The sequence below is a fragment of the Hemicordylus capensis genome, chromosome 3 (assembly GCF_027244095.1).
Source record: "Hemicordylus capensis ecotype Gifberg chromosome 3, rHemCap1.1.pri, whole genome shotgun sequence".
In the NCBI taxonomy this organism is placed as follows: Eukaryota; Metazoa; Chordata; class Lepidosauria; order Squamata; family Cordylidae; genus Hemicordylus; species Hemicordylus capensis.
The window spans coordinates 148,494,627-148,514,348 of NC_069659.1; the positions used below are offsets into that span (position 1 = coordinate 148,494,627).

At 44.3% G+C, this 19,722-nt stretch overlaps 1 protein-coding gene across 10 annotated transcripts in view; it reads left to right on the forward strand.

The window, feature by feature from the left end:
• LOC128349119 (maestro heat-like repeat-containing protein family member 6) overlaps nucleotides 1–19,722 on the forward strand; it is a 48,590-nt gene that overhangs the window by 19,127 nt on the left and 9,741 nt on the right. For 8 of the 10 annotated variants that reach the window (XR_008318563.1, XR_008318564.1, XM_053305071.1 and 5 more), the window contains exons 7-11: nucleotides 675–809; nucleotides 898–1,012; nucleotides 5,022–5,165; nucleotides 13,863–14,030; nucleotides 16,463–16,618. Coding sequence is in view for 8 of the 10 variants with exons in the window: in XM_053305071.1 (XP_053161046.1) it covers nucleotides 675–809; nucleotides 898–1,012; nucleotides 5,022–5,165; nucleotides 13,863–14,030; nucleotides 16,463–16,618 (718 nt within the window). In the remaining 2 variants the exon portion in view is untranslated. The remainder of the gene's footprint in view (nucleotides 1–674; nucleotides 810–897; nucleotides 1,013–5,021; nucleotides 5,166–13,862; nucleotides 14,031–16,462; nucleotides 16,619–19,722) is intronic. The other 2 variants (XM_053305073.1, XM_053305077.1) reach the window with 2 other exon arrangements.

The following is a 19,722-nucleotide window of genomic DNA, read 5'->3' on the forward strand; positions in this document are numbered from 1 at the left end:
TGCCCATATAATGTACATGTTCTTTTCATAAGGAAAGTGTGAATGAAACCTGAAATAGGGAAAGTGGCCTCTGTCTGGAACTAGATGATAAAAGCATCTGTGACTGTCAAGGTAGCCTTCCGGGGACGCAAAGATGGTATTCTGTGACAATCAGAAACCGAAAACAATGGGTTTTATGACCTGCAAGTTACAAGCTAGTAACCTTCTTATTGCTTTATTTAGAAAGGATGAGGGGTGTAGCAAAGGTGAAATGGGCCCTGGGACAAGAAGTGAAGATGGCTCCCTGCCTTTTTCTTCTCCCCGCCCCCACCTGTGTCTCTGCTGCTGAACTGTAAGGACATAGTGAAAAACAAAACATTCTGGGCATGCTCTTTCTCCTGCTCCTATACAAATAATATCACACACCCACACTGTGATCAAGAGGCAGCAGCTTGCCAATGAGTCAGAGAGGCAAGAGCAAACAGTGGGCTGTTTCCCAGCCAGCAGGCCTCCCTCACTCATGGGCCCAGGGACATTTCCCCCCCACCACCATAGTTCAGTTATAGTTACGCTGCTGTAAAGGATATGCAAAGGGTTTACTAGTTGTGTATCACAAAGCTACTGAGGGTTCAACACCATAGGATCCATGTACGATTATCACCACCAGTCAAATGCTTTTCTTGTCCCAAATTCAGCTGTGCCATGGAAGCGTTAAAAGCCTTAGTTAAAAGGGAGAAGTCTTCTCAGACATGCTTTACAAGTCTAGCAGGAAGCTGGGACCTCTTGTCTTCACCTGAGAATTATATTGAAGGAGTTCTTCTGCTGGCCAAGTAAGCAGTGGGAGATCTGTATTTGGGGCTGCTACTCTTCAGCTTGATTTCTGCATATGGAAACAGAATTTCCTTTATATCCTTCCAGAGCCATTGTCAAACATCATCGGGGGCTTGACTATGCTGTGTTTACCAAGGTGATCCCACTCCTTCATCATGGGGATGACCAACAGAAGCTAACAGCAATGGCCTTTTTCACTGCAGTAGGTCTATTTTCTCAATTTGAGCAGCATCTTGGGACATACATACTATTGACTCTATATTATTTTAAGAGTAAGATATCTGCATTCTGAGACTGCTTTGCTCCATTTTATATTTTGGAGCTGCTTTTGCTTTTGCTGGTAAACGTTTTTGCTTTTTCTATTAGCAGCTACAGTAGGGCAGATTGGATTGTTAGCAAGGATACACCTCCACCTCTTTCAGATCCTAGCATTTAAAAGCTTGCTGTAGGCAGAAGGCAAGGGCTTCAGGCCATACACTGCCAGGAGGTTTTACACACAGGGCTTATTCGCCGATTCTCATCCGGGAGAGTGTGTGGGTTAACACACCAGCCATATTTTCTTGTTTCTAGAGTAAACTGAGAGCAGAGGGGAGGGTCTGCTTCCCTCAATGCTGCGAGTGTACTTCGTGGTGGCTTCAATCCACATTTAACACGAAGCCTGAAGCCAAGTGTGAATAACTCCCAGGAGAACACACTTCATTACGGCCCTTGCCTTGAGTGTGGCCCAGGCAGTTCCAGCAAGGAGATGTCATGACATGCTCAACAATGTTTAATTTGGTTTCTATGTTTAGATTCTGAGAAAAAGCATTTAAAAGCATGTGTCAAGTATTTAATAATTATGCCTTACAAATATTTTAAGCACATTTATATTAATATAATATAGAATACCCTTTTCTACAACTATATTTTCTGTGTGGATGAAATTTGCTGTTTCAAACATCCTATAGATTGATTTGTGTTAATTTTATTTGTTAAGTTTGATGAATTGGGCATTATCTGAATTCATGGACAAATGCTCTTTTATTGTTATGTTGTAGCTTCAGAGCTGGTGAAGGATTGATAGTATTTGGGGGCAAGTTTAAATATAAATTTATTAATGGGGAAGAGAAAAGGATACTAAAACCTTAACTTATTTCTCTGATAGAATAGCTTCCTAATCTAGGTCTGAGTCTAAAGTTTCAGAATCTAAAGTTTCAGTCATTAATGAGGCTGCTATATCTACAATTATGTTGGAAAGGCTACAATAAATACTTTTATCCAAAATTGGCAGGGTAAAACACCATATTGATAAAAAGAGTGAGATATCAGGTAAGCAAGTTGAAGATGGAATGAAAAAGTAGAAATAAGTTGGACGTTCTGGAAAATAAATTTAACAATGATAAGCTACTGAAGGATCTAGCAGAACAAAAGAAATTGGAGGTAAATTCACTTATTAATGGATGTGAGGGTCACATTACAGGTGACCTTTAAAAAAAAGTTTTAAAGCTTGGCTCACAGCAGTGGCACAAGATTGGGAATTAACCCTTTCTCCCTGAACAATTTTCCTGACAGAAATCATTCACATCACACCCCAGCTGAAGCTCCTATTAGCTCACGCAGGGGAAAAGACAGGCATTTCAATTGTGTTTTCCTTTATCCTCCAGCAAGGGCATGAACAGTTTTGGGAGAGATTTCTATCAAGAAGATGGGCATGGGAGAAGGAGTTAACCATTACCTCCCTCATTTGAGCCACTGCTCTAATCCAAGCTGGGAATTTCTCCACATCCAATTTTAAGTTCTTAAAATGTATCAGGAGATCCAGTAATAGATTACTGACATCATATGTAGTTTGACCCTAACGGTGCAAGGTGAAGATTTGGACAATAAAGCCAGGAGAAGCAACTTGCTAATGTAAAGTCCCTGAGGGAGCAGTGTCTTACTTGCACAGAAAGTAAGCTTTTTAGCCTACTGTCCAGTAGGCTTATGAGATCACCCAGCATTCTGTGTGTGTGTGTGTGTGTGTCCGTGTGTCCCCCGCTATCAACTTCGCAGCGCCTGGACCAATATGAACCAAATCAGGTACAGTTGTTGGGACACCTCAACGGCGTAGTTTGGGATGATTTCATCCACCCCGATCCAAGATGGCAAACGTAAACTTTTGAGGCACAAGCGGGCTAACTTGTGAACTGCCTAATCGATTTGAACCAAATTTGTTACAGATGTAGGGACACACAGGGATGCCCAAATGATGATGTCATCCACTCCAATTCAAGATGGTGGCCATGTGAACATCTGAGGCTCATGAGAGCTAATTTGTGGACTATCTAACCAATTTAATCCAAATTAGGTACAGTTGCAGTGAGTGACACATAAGGATACCTCAATGGCATAGTTTGTGATGATGTCATCCACCCCAATCCAAGATGGCAGATGCGTAAGCTTTTGAGGCACAAGTGGGCTAACTTGTGAACCGCCTAACCGATTTGAACCAAATTTGTTACAGATTAAAGTACACATAAGGATGCCCAAATGGTGTGGTGTGTGATGATGTCATTCACTCCAGTTCAAGATGGTGGCCACATGAACATCTGAGGCACAAGCGGGCTAATCTGTGGACTGCCTAAACTATTTGAACCAAATGGGGTGCAGTTGCAGTGAGTGACACACACAGATACCTCAATGTGATGATGTCATCCACACCAATTCAAGATGCAGGACACAAACTTTTGAGGCAGAAGTGGGCTAACTTGTGAACTGCTTAACCGATTTGAACCAAATGTGCTGCAGCTGTAGGGACACATAAAGACACCTCAACAGCAAAGATTGTGACAATGTCATCCACCTCAATTCAAGATGGTAGACACATGAACTTTGGAGGCGCGAATACACTAACTTGTGGACCTCGCTCTGCACCAAATTTAGTCCATATGTAGAGACAGTGGCAGGAAAATAGACTGATTAGTTCTTACTAGAACAACTTGTTTTAATTAGAGTTGCAGGTAGAAGCACCTAGGGTAGATCCAGTGTTTAGACTAAAATTTCATTATACTCGTCCAGTGAAACATCCCAGCAACATATTTTCATAAAACTTTATTACAATGGTAAAAGGAGTTAATGCCACTTTCTGTATGGCAGAGGCCCAATTTAGTGATTAGTAAATCAGATGCAAGCACCTGATACTTTAAGAAAGGATATATACTGATTAAAAAGGTCACCTTTACATTGCAACAGGAAAAGGTTATCGTTGGGCTTCATCTTATGGTTATTTTGTGCTTGTTTCAAAGGTGAGATGGTAGATATTTCTACTAATGAAGAAGGATATCTATTCTGTGGAAGAATTAATGCTATGGAATATAATTGTTAAAGGAGATAATACTTTAGATTTATATAGGTATTTTGTATGGCTGCTTTTCCGGTGGAGTATGATGGATTTTTGTGATTCTTTATGGTGTGAACATTCTCTGGGATTTTTGTATATGTGTCAGTTATGACATACAGCTTGAATATTATATAGTGAAAAATCATGATATGCCCTAGAATGTTTGATATTTTTATTTAATTTCCAATAACAATAAATAAAAGAATGCCCTCTTGTCTGTGTCATCCAATGCCAATAAAAGCACATGGAGATGTATTCTTAACTACTGCTCCAAAACTTTAGAAAGGCTTCCCAAGATTGGCTTCCCAAGTTGAAAAGATTGTATGGCCTCCTATTTTGGATTGTCACATTTGTTGGGGTTACATTTGTTGTATTATAAATTCTGCCTTTCATCTAAGGAGTTCAAAGCAGCAATTGAGCCTCACAAGAAATTTAATCCCAACCCCTCTTTATGGTGATATTTTCGTACATATCCTCATTTGGTGGGCATCTCAACAGAAAATTATGTCATGGGAATGTAAATGTGTTCTGGAAAACAGCATCAAAAATCCACACAAAACTTTATGTCAAAGCAAGTATAGTCATTTCACTAGCAGAAAAACTAGAGATGAATAGATGTGATTGCAAGACAAAATATAATAACCCACTGTGCTGCCAAGATTTTTTAAATTATCAGTATTTGGGTTCGGGCCGGGGGATCTTTGTTCATTGGTTAAATCTTCAGTATTAGCTAGCAATCATTACAATTATTCTGTCATATGATCATAAATAACCTTTCTATAGCTGGCAAAGGATGAGGGAAAGTTCCCTGAGTCTTTTGCCATATGTCTATTTATTGGTTTGTGTTGTTCAGCTTCTTTCTTCTGAATCCACCTACAAAGTGCTACAAAAACATTATATCCTGGGTCTATTAAAGAACTGGCAGAACGATTCAAACCCAACCTACCGCCGGCTCAGTCTCCATGGGATAGGCAATGTAGCACATCACCTGCAAACTGTGAGTGATATTGATTCACCCCTCCCAATGATTGCACCTACCTTTTCTTTTAAAAAGAAGAAAGCCAACTCTAAAGTGGAAATGTTGATTTAAGGTAGACAGAGTCTTTGCTGAAGCAAAATATGCCAAGTGAAATCAGGCACGAGTGTTTAAGGAACACAGTATCAGTTGAGCCAAGGGCCACTGGGGCAGAGTTCCAGAAACTGTCAGATTCCAAGGCTCAGGTTTGGAATATGTAAAGTGATAGTAATGAGGAATTCCTTTGGCAACAGTATACCTTTCCCTCGTCACTGAATTTTTTGTGCTGAATAAGACACACTGAGACACAAGCTCATATTGCTCAGAGTATGGCAGAGGTGTAGAACTCATATGGGTTAGTGGGCCATAATTTCAGTCCAGCAGATGCTCAGAAAGCACAACCATATTTTTGATGCAAAAATGTCCCATCTGAATTAGTGATGCAGCCAAAGTTTGAAAGTAAGAGGATCAAAATGCTAATTTTACCAGTCTGCAATGCTAGTTTGTATTGCAGCTCAAGCTCTTTTGCCCTGAAATGCTTGCTGCATTTGTAATTACAATTTATATTATGAGCATATGCATTGATGTTGCATTTGCATGGTCAGCATTCATTAGACTAGGCATCTGAAGCTGGTAGCCATTGATAGCATAGGCTCAGAGGCTGATTGCTCTAACTCCTTGCTTTCAAATGAAACTGTCCTTAATTGCTGAAGTTGACAAAGTTTTAAAACGGAACTCTATTTACAGAGTAATATCTTCAGTCCTCGGCACTTTCAAGATTACACCCTACAACGAGGTCATGACATATCTCTGAAGTGTGCTTCCACACTTCCTGTATTGTGACACCACAGTCCCTACACTGACAGCAGGGTGCTGTTCATATTTCCAATGCCTTGTTTCAAATTTAACCGCTGCAATATAGTGCTATAAGGTTGTATATCGGGTGTTTAAAGGTTGCTGTTTTTTCGGGTTATTCGTTTCTGTGAGACTGCTCCCCCTTCCGTTTACGTTTTGAATGGGATTTGCCTGAATGGAAGCATTTTGCCACTGTTGAGCAGCTAATCTGGAAAGCGCCCTGAGCAAACAATTTGTTTAGGAATGTGAATGTCACTGTGTGTTTGGCTGAGTTGGGGCGTGGATCCCTGCCACCTCTTAGTCCAGCTTGAGCTAAAATATTGAGGAATGCCCCGGAGGTTACTGAGAAGATTCTTGCATGTTTCGTTACTGCTTGCTTTGCATATGTGTGAAGCAGGTGGGCGCATGGAAGCCTCCTGGGCTATTCATACCTTGAGGACTAGATCTAGACAATGCATTGCCTTTCCCCACCCCTGCACTACAGTTCCCATGGGGCCACTGTGAGAATGCACACATGCAGCATATTTTACGCCAGTTTAGAACTCTCCGGGAAAAGCCTTCCCCATCCACCCCTGCCCCCGCAAAGCATTCAGGGATTACATTTGCAATTTGCAGCCCAGTTACAATTTGAGCCAGGAGGAGTTGACACACATCACTGATCTGAATTTGATTTCAATTCCGCCCTAATTAGACTCTGAAATTGAAAAGGCTAGTGCAGCTTTCACAAATTAGTTTCTCAAACGTTTATAATATAACAAATATATATTATGTAAACATACATAATGCTTTGTTATGACAGTAAAACCAGTTCATGTGACAGGGCATCTGGGTCCTAATTCTGAAGATGGTCCAATAATTTGTCACACACCAAGGGCCTGATCCTGCCTTTAGGCCTTCTATTTAACAGCTTTGCATTAGAGAAAGAGCTTCCAAGCAAATAGTTGTGGCTAACTGTCAAGGCTTCAGCCCCAGACCTCTCGTTTAAAACTGAAACAAGGAGGCTATTCACACAATCTCCCAAAAGTGGGCTAAGGGAGCCCAGTCTGCTTTGGGGAGGGCGTGTGCTGCAACAGGAACCGCACAGCTCCTGGCAGCAAACCTCCCAAAGTGCCCCTCTCCTTAAATTTGGTTAGCGTGCTGCTAACCCCTTTCCAAGACCGTGAGATGGTGTGGCTCTGTGCCACAGTCACTCATGAGGAGACCCCCGACCAGGAGGCTGACACAAGCCACCTGGCCTCAGGGGTCTCCTCAAGATGCCCCACACACTTGCTCAGGGCAGCCTGGGACTTTGGGGAGCTGGATGGCCCCTGATCCCTGCCACCCCTACCGGCTCCATGATGGAGCCAGTAGTCATGTGGGTGGCTCCCTGCTCGACTGTAGGGAGAGCAGGCTAGCCCACTCTCTTCACAGAGCCCGGTAAGGCTCTACACACCAATCGTGTATAGAGCCTCATTGCCTGTGAAGTATGTCAGTAAACAGACATGTTGTCATAAGAACATAAGAACAGCCCTGCTGGATCAGGCCCACGGCCCATCTAGTCCAGCATCCTGTTTCACACAGTGGCCCACCAGATGCCGCTGGAAGCCACAGACAGGAGTTGAGGGTGTGACCTCTCTCCTGCCGTTATTCCCCTGCAACTGGTACTCAGAGGCACCTTGCCCTTGAGGCTGGAGGTGGCCCACAGCCCTCTGACTAGTAGCCATTGATAGACCTCTCCTCCATGAAGTCATCCAAACCCCTCTTAAAGCCTAAACATTCCTAATTACTAGGGTCTAATAAGCTGTGTGTGGCACTCTCATGGATTCCTCACCAACTGAAGACTACCACCCCACTCCAGTTTCCAACACCTGAATATACTATTTATTGGTGAATAAATATGCTATTTATTGGTTTAAACATGCTAATTTAAATATGCTATTTATTAGTGAAGGTAAAGATACCAGGTAAGAGTGGTGAAGATACCAAATCAAAGCTCATGCTGAGGAGCTGTGCTGAGTGAATTTCCATCACCACTAAGTTCTAAAATTGACCCTACAAAACTGGCATTTGGGATTATTTATTTGATTGATTGATTGATTTGTATACCACCCTTCCAAATTGGCTCAGGGCAATTAAGGCTTTCATCTGTGAGCCTTGTCATGGTCACCATTTACATTCTGAGATAAGAACATAAAATGTTAATCAAAAATGACTCCTTTTGATTCATACTACTAATATAGGCTAGAAAAGAGTAGGGGGCAGTGAGAATTCATGGTGGCTTAAAGCAAAAATTTAAAAATAATAGAAATAGAAAATAAATGAAGACTGCATTAAGTTTGAGATATTAATAGCAGTAATAGAACAAAAACACACTGAGCTTTTCAATTAAGGCTATAGTGCAATGCATTCTATGCATGCCAACTTAGAATTCCACCCTAATGGAATTCTTAGGAGAGGAGAGCTGGCCTTGTGGTAGCAAGCATGACTTGTCGCCTTAGCTAAGCAGGCTCCACCCTGGTTGCATATGAATGGGAGACTTGATGTGTGAGCACTGTAAAATATTCCCCTTAGGGGATGGGCCTGCTCTGGGAAGAGCATATAGGTTCCAAGTTCTGTCTGCCAGTCTGTGTAGACAATACTGAGCTAGATGGACCTATAGTCTGATTCAGTATATGGTAGCTTCCTATGTTTCTAGAAGTAAGTACCATTGAAATCCATAGTACTTACTTCTAAGTAGGTGAGCACAGAATACATTGCACTATAAAGCCAAAAATATTAAGCATTACAGCACAGAGATAGCCAGTGAATTACATCAAAAGCTATCCTCTCAACTGCCCTATAGAGATCCCCTACTGGTAAAAAAAATCAAAGGCAATATTCCTCAGGGGATTATTTATTGTGAATCTCTCTCAGCAAGCCTCCTGTGTTTTACTCCAGCTTACTCAAAGTCCAGCAGTTGAGCAGAATAGTTTTGCTCCATATCTCAATTTCTGCAAGGGCTAGAGCTTAGCTGTTGCTTTCTTTCTTTATTTATTTATGAATGAATGAAGCTGGGAATCTGGGCAAATCCAGAAGGCTAAGCAATCCAGGTGACTTGCTTAAAATCTGGGCACTACCTGGAGATCCAGGGCAGGTGGCAACCTTAATAATTACTAGGGATGTGCCCAAAAGTTATTTGGCGCTGGTGGGGGTGTTACTTTAAGGGTGGGGGAAGGGTGTACACACCGCTCCTGCTGCATTTCCTCCACCGGCGCTCCGTTATTTTCAAGCCCCTTGGAGCGGCAGCATTCCTCCCTGCCACCCCGTTGCCCTCATCAGCCGGAAGTGGCCAGAAGTGGCTGGAAGTAGCGATCGCACATGTGCCCATTGTGCACACACATACAATGGGCACACGTGTGATCGCTACTTCCGGCCACTTCTGGCCGATGAGGGCAATGGGTTGGCAAGGAGGAACACTGCTGCCTCGAGGGGCTTGAAAATAACGGAGCGCCGGCGGGGGGGGGGGATGCGGCAGGAGTGGTGAGTACACCCTCCCCCACCCTTAAAGTACCACCCCCACCAGCGCCAAAATGCCAAAAAACTCCGGCAGAGCCGAAACATTTCAGAGGCCTTTATAATGTCCGCCGAAATGTTTCAGGCTCAAGCCTAATAATTACTAAACTTTGAATGCAAATTTGTCCAACGCATAATGCTTGGGTATATTATAAATCAGCTATCATTTGCCTGAAAAGTTATTTTCAAGTTCAAAGTAAGTTCTTCACATGCTCCTACAAGGCAGCATTCAGGCTAGAGCTGAGCCAAAATGTTTCCCGCAATTCACTGCCCCATTTGCAAGTAACAAAATGGAGGCCCATTTGGCAGGGGAGAAATGGAAGGAATTTATTGTAATAGAGATTATTCTTCCGGGATAGCGTGTGGTTCCAGGGGATTTGTGGGTTTTTAAAAAATGGTGGTTGCCATAGTGCCCCAGAACCTTTTCCCCATAAGTCTCCTCAGAACAATGCTACATTATGAGGCAAGTCTCACGATTAGTGAGACCCGCTGGAACGGGGTTTGTGGGGAGAGCAGGCTTAGCCTGGACCAGAAGGTCGAGGATGCCCTGTGTAAGCACACGGGTCATCCTGGAGAGACCCCCCAGGGCCAGGAGGCTTGTTTCAGCCTCCCAGCGGGGGTCTTCTCGCTCCGCTAACCCCATTTAAGGGGAGGGCTACAAAAGCGGGTCACCCACTTTGGAGAAACTGGGCTGGCCTGCGAGTCCAGTGGTTCTCACGCTCGGCTGAAATCAGGCTAGGCTCCCTTAGCCCAATTTTGGCTGATCGTGAGAATACCCTCAATGATTTGGCTTCATTCCAGGGCATTGTAGAGGAGCATTTCCAGACATGGCTTTTAGCTCGGAATGGAGGGTGTGCGTTCGCACATCGGCCAGATTTGCACCGAAGTACAAGATATTGGGGAGCACTTCAGGTTTTTCATTGCGCATTTGAGCCTAGCCCAATTTATATCCAGGGTAAAATTTTTAAAAATCCAATGTTTTGTGTTGGTTTTCGGGGGCAAATTCATACTTGTGGTAAACTCATGGTAAAACCTGCTATCTGGGAAAACTCCAGAAGGATAATACTGCTGTGACAAAAGAGTGGGGGGGGATTAAAGAAATTGGCAGGCCCCTTTCATCACTAAATTTCCCCCAGATATTGACCAAAAGTTCCCCTGAGAGTGTTGGAGGAAAGGAGTTTGACTAACCCCAATTATAACAAAGCCAGCATGAGCTGCAAAAGTTGAGCCCATTTAAGAATTTGAAACAGTTGTTTCAGATCCAAAAGCAAGTAACTCTTGTTGGGGAAGTTACATTCTTTAATAGAAAGCCTGTATGCTCAGGCTTTCTGTCTTCATATTAGAGGGAGGGAGTCACATGGCTAATGGAGTTGGAGTATATAGCAGAGCAGACTCAAGAGCAGTCTGGGAGCAAGAGGGGCAGAGTGATAGGCCCTGAGAATATCAGTCTACCAAGAGAAAGCCAAATCAGAGGCAACAAGAGGACATAAAGAGGAGGACCCTTCCTCACTGTCACTTCTCCTAATGCTTCTAGTAGTCACTAGCATAAAAGGCACCAAGAGTCAATGCTTCTGGGGTTCCATCTCCAACAAAGAGAACTTTCCATCCAGCCTTAGTTCAGGCTGACCAGGCTGCCTTGTCAGTTCATATGCAAAGTATAATCAGTGAGGGGGAAACTTGCACTGAATAGCTAAGCAAATTGCACAGAAATGAGAAGTGTTTCTCTGCTTTTAGTCCAAGCTCTGAACACTAATTACAACTCAAACAAACTGTAAAAGCCCTTCATAAGGCTCCAGGGAATGTTCATAGGAACATAGAAAGCTGCCTTATACCGAGTCAGACCACTGGTCCATCTAGCTCTCTACAGAGACAGGCAGTAGCTCTCCAAGTTTGCAGGCAGGGTCTCTCTCAGCCCTATCTTGGAGATGCCAGGAAGGGAACTGGGACCTCCTGCATGCAAGCGTGCAGATACTCTTCCCAAAGCAGCCCCATACCCTAAGGGGATTATCATACATTGTTTCCCATTCAAATGCAAACCAGGGTGGACCCAACTTAACAAAGGAGAGAGTTCATGCTTGCTACCCCACGACCATTCTCCTCCCTTCTTGAACAACTGGATTACAGCTCTAGGAAGTCCCCATGCCTTTTGGGGCAAGGGAGCTGGGCAATCCACGAAGTTGTCTCACCAATCTCATAGCAGCTCCCCAATATGAATGCCTTGGGGCCTCTCCCTGTCCATATGTCAGTGGGACACAGCTGGGGACTGAGCTGATGCCAGGCTTTTATCAGGCAGTGGGCTAGAGGGAGGGCTTACACAGAGTCTATAAAGGGACTCTGTCTGAACTTCAACTCATTTGAACTCAGGAGCTTCCCTGGTCACATAAGCCCAGGTGTGGCACAGCTCCCTTGCTCACAAGTAGGGATGTGTGAGCCAGGTCACTTTGGGCTGGTCTCAATGGATTAGGGGTTGAACCAGACTGGCCTCAGCCGGTCCGAGTTTGCCGAACCGGGACCAGTTTGAACCAAGTGGGCTCAGAGATATACAGGTAAAAGGGGGATCCGATGAGGATTTCCCCTTTACCAGTTCAGGCAGGGGCAAGGGGCTTTCCTAAGTATAGAGGTGGTGGGAGGGGAGTAAATATGTACTTACAAGTACAAGCTACGGGGTGGCAGCTCCCCCACCCCACCCCTGCCAGCCTCTCCCTGAGTAGCCAGCGGCCAATTTGGGCATCTGCACACACATGGGGGCCATTTTACTGACCTCCGCACATGTGTGGCCACACATATGGTCTATGCACATGTGCAGAGGCCAGTAAATGGCCCCTGCACATGCGTGGAGGCCTGAACCGGGCCACTGCTAGCCCGGGCTACTCAAGGTAAGATCAGCAGAGATGGAGGAGCTGCAACTGCCCGCACTGCCCCCTACTGCCACAGCTTGTACTTGTGAGTACCTATTTACTCCTCTCCTGTCCCCTCTATACTTAGGAAAGCCCCCTCCCCCCGCCCCTGTACTGGTAAAGGGAAATCCTCACTGGATTCCCCTTTACCCTTTAACTCAAAGTCAGTTTGAACTTGAACTGGGTCCAGCTCGATCAGGAACTGAGCCGGGCCAGGTTGAATTTGAGCCAAACCAGCAAAATCAGTTTTGTGCACACCCCTACTTCATAAGGCTTGGAAGCTTTCTGAAGCTCTACACTTTTTGGAGTGTAGTTTGGAGCCTGCATAGTTTCCTGAAACTTGACATTAGCAACTGGGGAAGGGGGAGCTTTGCCCAGCCGTTTGTGAGCTGTGATTGGTGTCTGAAACATGGATTAAAAATAGATAAAATCTCGAGGTTCAGTTGAAAATGACATGGCATGTGTGCCAACATTTTGAACTTGTACCAACATTACAAGCTGTGAGAGCATGTTGGAGATCCAGCTCCAGATGGCATCAACCTTTTGCATCAGTAACGTTAACAACAACTGGGGCATTGGGAGTAGAGAAAGACAGTTAGGGTCTCCTGCTCTTTCTTGTTTATCTCTGCCTCTATGACCCCTCTATGGATAGAATGTACTCAGTCAGGAACTTCCTGGGAGTGACTTCCTTCTTCCCAGGATGCTTCTAGCTCTCTCTCTGAGCACCATGCTTCTATAGGTCTCTCTCTGACCAACGTGTAGCCAGGAGTTAGATACAGGTCTTTTCCTATCACCATTCATTTTATTTATGTATTTCAAATATTTATACCCCGCCCCTCCAGTGCACTACTCATCGGGGCGGCCCACAACAATAAAATAGATACAAGATGCAATAAAAGTAATAAAATTAACTAACAAGTTAAAAGTCAGGCTAAAACCACACTCATTATTAGGTTCCATCAAGTACTTCTAAATAAAGTAAATTAATTTAACCTTACATGAATCTCTGTGCTTATTATTTACAAGCTTTTCAGGCTGACCAGGCAGCCTGGTTGCCCCTGAGACTCTGTTAACTTCTACTGCAATGGAAATGAGTTAGCTCCTGAAATACTCTGCTGTTATACTCCCCAGATGAAAAACAGATGAGGTTCTTTTGAACACTCATCAAGGATGCTTCATATTTACTAACAAATTCCAAACCAGCTTAAGTTAAAAATCACACATCAGTATCTGTGACTTCTGGGAGCAGAAGAATAATTGCTTACTGTTCTGATGTGCGAGTCCTGCAACATTAACTTGGATTTGGCATCCTCTTCTATTAAAACTGCATAGTGCTATCCTGTGGAATTGCTTCTGCAGCCAATCAAATAGTAAAGGAATTTTGGTGTCCTTTCAGAAGAAGGAGTTCACAGCCTTGATGCAGGATATCCTTCCAAGTTTTTATGACCCTGATGAGAAGGTAATCTTGACAGCGATTGAGGTCGTAATGAAGGTTCTTTCAATCGACAAGAATGTTGCCACACATATGAAGATTGCCAGGGAACTTCAGCCACTCTTGTCCGATGTAAGGCTTAGAAAATTGTTCATCTATGTGAGATAGACTTTCCAAGATGGAAGGAAACATTAAAGAGTGAATCTGAGAAGTTCTTTCAAAAATCAGCTTACCCGCTGGTACTGGGAAAGCACCTATCAGCCTCCGATTTGCTGTATTCTACCCTATTGTGAAGGGTGACTCTTGTTTGATTGGGAGAGTGCAAGCTAAAGACAGAATTCCTTATCATGATTATCTTTACACAATGATGTTTGCTAACTTGCCTGTTCAGGGAGGGTCATATTTCAAAATGGCGCATACTCCTCCACCAGTGAGCCAATAAACCAATCCAATAAGCTATATGTTTTTACCACCAAAACTACAGGTGGTACACAGAGAGCTTATATTAAGTTTCCAGGCTTGCAAAATAGCCACTGGCCTGGTTGACTGTGGTGAACAGAAATTGGCTCTAGGTGACCAGCTAGTTTTAGCTCTAGTCTTTAAAAACTACTTCAAAGAGTACTGGCACTTCAGTGCTAGGAGGTTACATATCAAGCTGCTTTTCTCTGTTCTCAAGAAGAGGGATTCCCCACATCCAGAATGCGGTCTGAGAGCCAAACTACACAGTTTGGTTAGCCCATGACTATGGTTGATGTGCTTGATGTTTACATTTTAAATCTAGAGTGCACAACTCTGACCCTCCAGGTATGGTTGGACTACATCATCCCCAGTCACAGTAGCCAGTAGCCTGGGATGTTGGGAGTTGTAGTCCAATAAAAGCTGGGAGGGCTGAAATCGTGTACCCACAACGGGTGTGGGGGCCCTGTCTAGCCTGGGACTGTAGTATTAGGAGCGGGATCTAACATTTTTCTTCTGCCACAATGTTCTAAAATTGTTGGTTGGCCTTGATCACCAAACCACAGTGATGGTCTCCTGTCCCACTCCATCAATGAGCACCTGAAACTTTGCCAAGTGCAGCCAAGGATCCCCCTCTCCAGAGCAGAAGGGGAAAACACTCCAGAGTGCAGGGGTTGCTGCTTTGGCCTCTGCAACCAAGCCACTGCAGTGGCCAAACAACCCCCAGCCTTCCACATAACCCTGGAGCTGGGGAGAGGCAGGTATTGCCACACAACTGCCAGCATGATACTCACCCACTCTCTAGCTCCGAAGCTGGGAGGAAGGCTCGGCTCAGCAGAGGCCAGCAGCCCATGCACCACAGCAAGGGTGGTGACCAAAACTGTCGGAGCCTGCTCTGCCACAGTCCCAATCTGGATTGGAAGTGGGGGGGCAGGACTTGGTTCAGGAATGTGATTAGGTAAACCATTAAACAAGCCTGACCCCTAAAAAAAAAAAAAATCTGATCAGCTCCTCATCACTGCAGCTCCTTTTCAAGTTGTAAAAATCAAGCATGTCAGCCCCAGTCACAGGTTTAGCATAAAATAAAGTTCGGCCCTGAAAGACAGAAGGCAGCCCAGTAACCCTGGCTGGATCTCTCCGTGCCTCTGCCCTTTCTCTGAAAGCACAGAGAAAGCCAGTAGGGGCAGCACTGCTACCGGGCTCCCTCCATGTGCTTTCTAATGCCAAAAGGCAAAACTGCAGGAAGCAGCAAGCTCAGTGCTTGGAAGGGTGGCCTCATGCCATGCCTGCAAATGAGTTTGTCTATTCCTGGCGCCTTGATTTATCTGCCATGTAGTGGATGGTGATTCATGCCCTGTTTTGTAGGGAGAGAGGACCATGTGCATGTGAAATGCCATCTCACCTCTACTCTAAAATGCTGTGGCGGAGAGGAGGAAAAACATTGATTTACCCAACCATAAATTCAACAGTAAATAAACCATGATTACACTGCAGCCCTATTCAGGTGTGCTGTTCCTGGTACAAGGAACACACAATGGAGCACAGTGGAAGTGCACTGGCTAGCTACACACACACACATACACACCCCACAGCCATATTCCCTGACCACACATCTTGGTTGTCCCTATATTCTGCATTTCGTCAGCATGGCCACTCACTGACTGAAATCACAGGATGGAACTCCCTATGTTCCACACTTGGAGTGTGGGATAAAATGGGGAAATTTCAGCCAGATGGGTGGCCAGGCTAAAGAAGTATTGAATGCAGGGACAGCCAGGAGGGCATGGCCATCAGTACAGGGTGTGTGGCTAGCCAGCTTTCTTCTGCTGTCCCCAACTACACATTCCCTGTATGCAGGAATAGCGTGTCTGAATAGAACTATGGAGTCATCACATGTATCTTCAAAAGCAGAAGCCAAATGATAGACTTAAACACTTTTTAAAATCACCAATCATTTTAAAATCTGCCTTACAGATCATGGGAATAACAGATCCTAGAAGAATACTAGCCATTTTTCCTCCAGGGCGAACATCAACCTGTGTGACATCTCTGCAAGCCTCACAAGGACAACATCTTATAATTTCTTCCCATTTTTCTTTCATTCCCAGGATAGGAGCAAAGTGTGCTGTGCTGCAAACAGGCTGTTTCAAGACCTACTTAAGAACCTCGATACAAAAGATAAACCCCTTATGCAAGACCAAGTTCTTGCCATGATTGTCCCATTGTTGCTGTCCTTGCAGGATCAGCACCCAGAAGTGGCTAAGGTAAGTGGTGCTGTATCTGTTTGCAGAACCTCACCATCTCTCTTGGAAGGCTCATGGCATCATCATGGCTCAATTCTACAACACGGAACATATTGTTAAGAGGTGACTGTCCCAACACTCGAACTAGGACAAAACCAGTCCCTGTGCACAGGTGCTGAAACATTGTCCTCTGATTCTCAGCAGTACATCTTTCAAGGGACAGCCACATTTCCTGCAAACTGCCACAGAGAATTCTTAAGTGACAATACTGTGAGAATGGCCTGGGGTGAACTGCACAGCTCGACGCCAAGGCTCAGTGGGCATGTGGTCTCACAGCAAGTGAGAAGGAGCTAGACAGTGCAGCTTATCAAATGTAGCTGCTTTAACTGCAGCAGACCAATCTCCTATTTTCTGGCAGGGCATACAAATAGGTTTTAGTTAACTGGTTTATTTTATTTATTTATCTATCATATTTATATGCCACCTGATATATGTATTGCTAGGTGGTGTAAGGTAAAGTGTGCCATCAAGTCGATTTTGACTCTTGGCAACTGCATAGCACTGTGGTTGTCTTTGGTAGAATACAGGAGGGGTTTCCCATTACCATCTCCCACGCAGTATGAGATGATGCTTTTCAGCACCTTCCTATATCACTGCTGCCCAATATAGTACCAGCGGGGATTTGAACCAGCAACCTTCTGCTTGTTAAAGCATTTCCCTGCTGTGCCCCTAATACAGTATAAAACAGAACAAATAAAAGAAAGCCATTTCACAGACTAAAAACAATTAAACTATTTAAAGTTAACTTTAATTAAGAGCCTGAGAAAACAGGTACGTCTTGTAGGGATATGCATGGAACCAGTTTGAAATTCTGGCATTTGAGCCAGTTTGGAGGCCGGTGGGGTAACTTTAAGGGGCAGGGAGGGTGCCTCTTACCTGCCCATCCCTGTCCTGCCACTTCCACCCACCCACCCTTGTCGGCACTCTTCCCAAAAAAAGTGTAGGTGTGGAGCTGCAGTGTTCCTCCAGGCAGCCCATTCAGCATTGCCATGCTTTGTGTTGTGTGGTGATGCTGAATGGGGCTGCAGGGAGGAATACTGCAGCCCTGCACCCACACTTTTGAGGAGAGCACCAATGTGGGGAAATTGGCAGGACAGGGATGGGCAAGTAAGAGGCATCCTCCCTGGCCCTTACAGTAATGCCCCCACCCTCCTGGGAGTGCACGGAAGCAGTGCATGATTTTATCAGTTCCATGCACATCCCTAATGTCTTAGTCTTTTTAGAAGGAATTAGAATTGGAGAAGCTCTTATTTTGACAGGGAGCATATTCCAAAGCCCTGGGGCAGCCACAGAGAAGGCCCTGTCCCAAGTTGCCACCATATGAGCCAGTAGCAACCGTAACCAGACTTCCCCAGATGATCTTAATAGGCATTAGGGTTGATGACAAAGAAGGCACCCTCTTAGGTACCCTAGACCCACGCCATTGCGGGCTTTATATGTAATAACCAGCACTTTGTATTTCACTCGGGAACATGTCAGCAGCCAGTACAGTTATTTTAAAATCAGTGTACATGGTCCCTTCAGGTTGTCCCAGAGACCAATCTGGCTGCTGCCTGCAGTATCAGTTGTAGTTTCCGGACTACATACAAAGACAGCCCCATGCAGAGTGCATTACAGTAGTCAAGCCTGGAGGTTACCAGTATATGTGCCATAATTTTAAGGTCATTTTTTATATTGCACCTCCATCCTGAGTGAATCATCTGCCACACCCAGATGGCTCCTCCTGCTTCTGCGTAGAATATGTCTGTGGAAACTTGAGGGACTCTGGGACATGTGGCAGCATAAAATATGAACAGCAAAAAACAAAAAAAACCCAAGCCATGCAACAAAATAACCTGTTGAATAAAAAATTCATAAAACCAATACCAAATGTCAAAATCCTCACATAGGTTTAAACGAGAATGTTGTATTCTTCTTATTTTGTTACAGTAATACTTCCTTGACAGTTGAAGAAAAAGATGGTGTTATATACATTTGAGATTAGGCGTTGTATATGGTGTTGATGTCACATTTTTTGATCAGCCTGTTTGTTGGATGTTACCAATAATGTCATAATGCACCAGGCAGAAATCCATCAGGTTCCTATAACTAGTAATTGGGGAAACTGCTTCACATGTTGAATTTCTGACACAATACATTCCTCCCCAACCCAACGTGGAACTGAAAGACCGAGGCAAAATGTTGGTGCTTGGAGCCTCTCTTGTAAGCCAATCTAGTATGCTGCTTCCATGCTGTGGAAGTTAAAGTTATCTTTATGATTTCAATGCATTTCAGAGTGCAAGTAAAAATTTGAAGTCTCTTAATCCTCCTCTTAGAATACTTGCTATCTGTATTCCAGAGCAAGCAATCTTGAGGCCTGATACAATGTTGTGGCTCAAAGAGTGTGAACTGGGAGCCAGGGAATCCCAGGCTCAAATTTCATAACAGCCAGCAGGGATGTGAACTTAAATTGTTTGCATTTTTTAGGACACACACACCCCCCTTAAAAAAATTGGACCTATACTTGTTTGATTCAGGACTGATTCTTAGGTCCCAAATGGCTTTTTTTACCCCATTCATTCTGGGTTACATAAAAGGTTACTTTTAACTGCTTCTTCAGAGGCATCTATGGAGTGGACGTCTGCCACCACTGCGCAGGCAAAAAAGCAGCTAAAATAAACCCCAAAATGAATGGGTAAAAATGGGGGGGTTCAAAAATGGGCCCCCAACCTTACCGATTCATTTCCTATTTCATCTGGGTCCCATTTGTTACAAAAGACAAATGCACCCCCATAACAGCATGAGCTTTTTATGTGGTCTTAGGCAGCCATCTCCGTTTCAGCACCCTCATCGGCAGTGCAGTCGTGCTGACCTACTTTCCAGGGCTGTCGTAAGGATGAATGAGATAATATATGTGAAGGCTTTGAATATTCAAAATGTAACTCAGTCCTCTAAAGAACGATTCCTGGAAACCTGAAAGACGGAGGAGTATGGCACTACCCCCTGTGAATCAGAAATGAATAACTGGTGCAGCACAAAGGGCCACATTGAAAGTATATCATGAGCTACAAGGGCTGCAGTTCAGT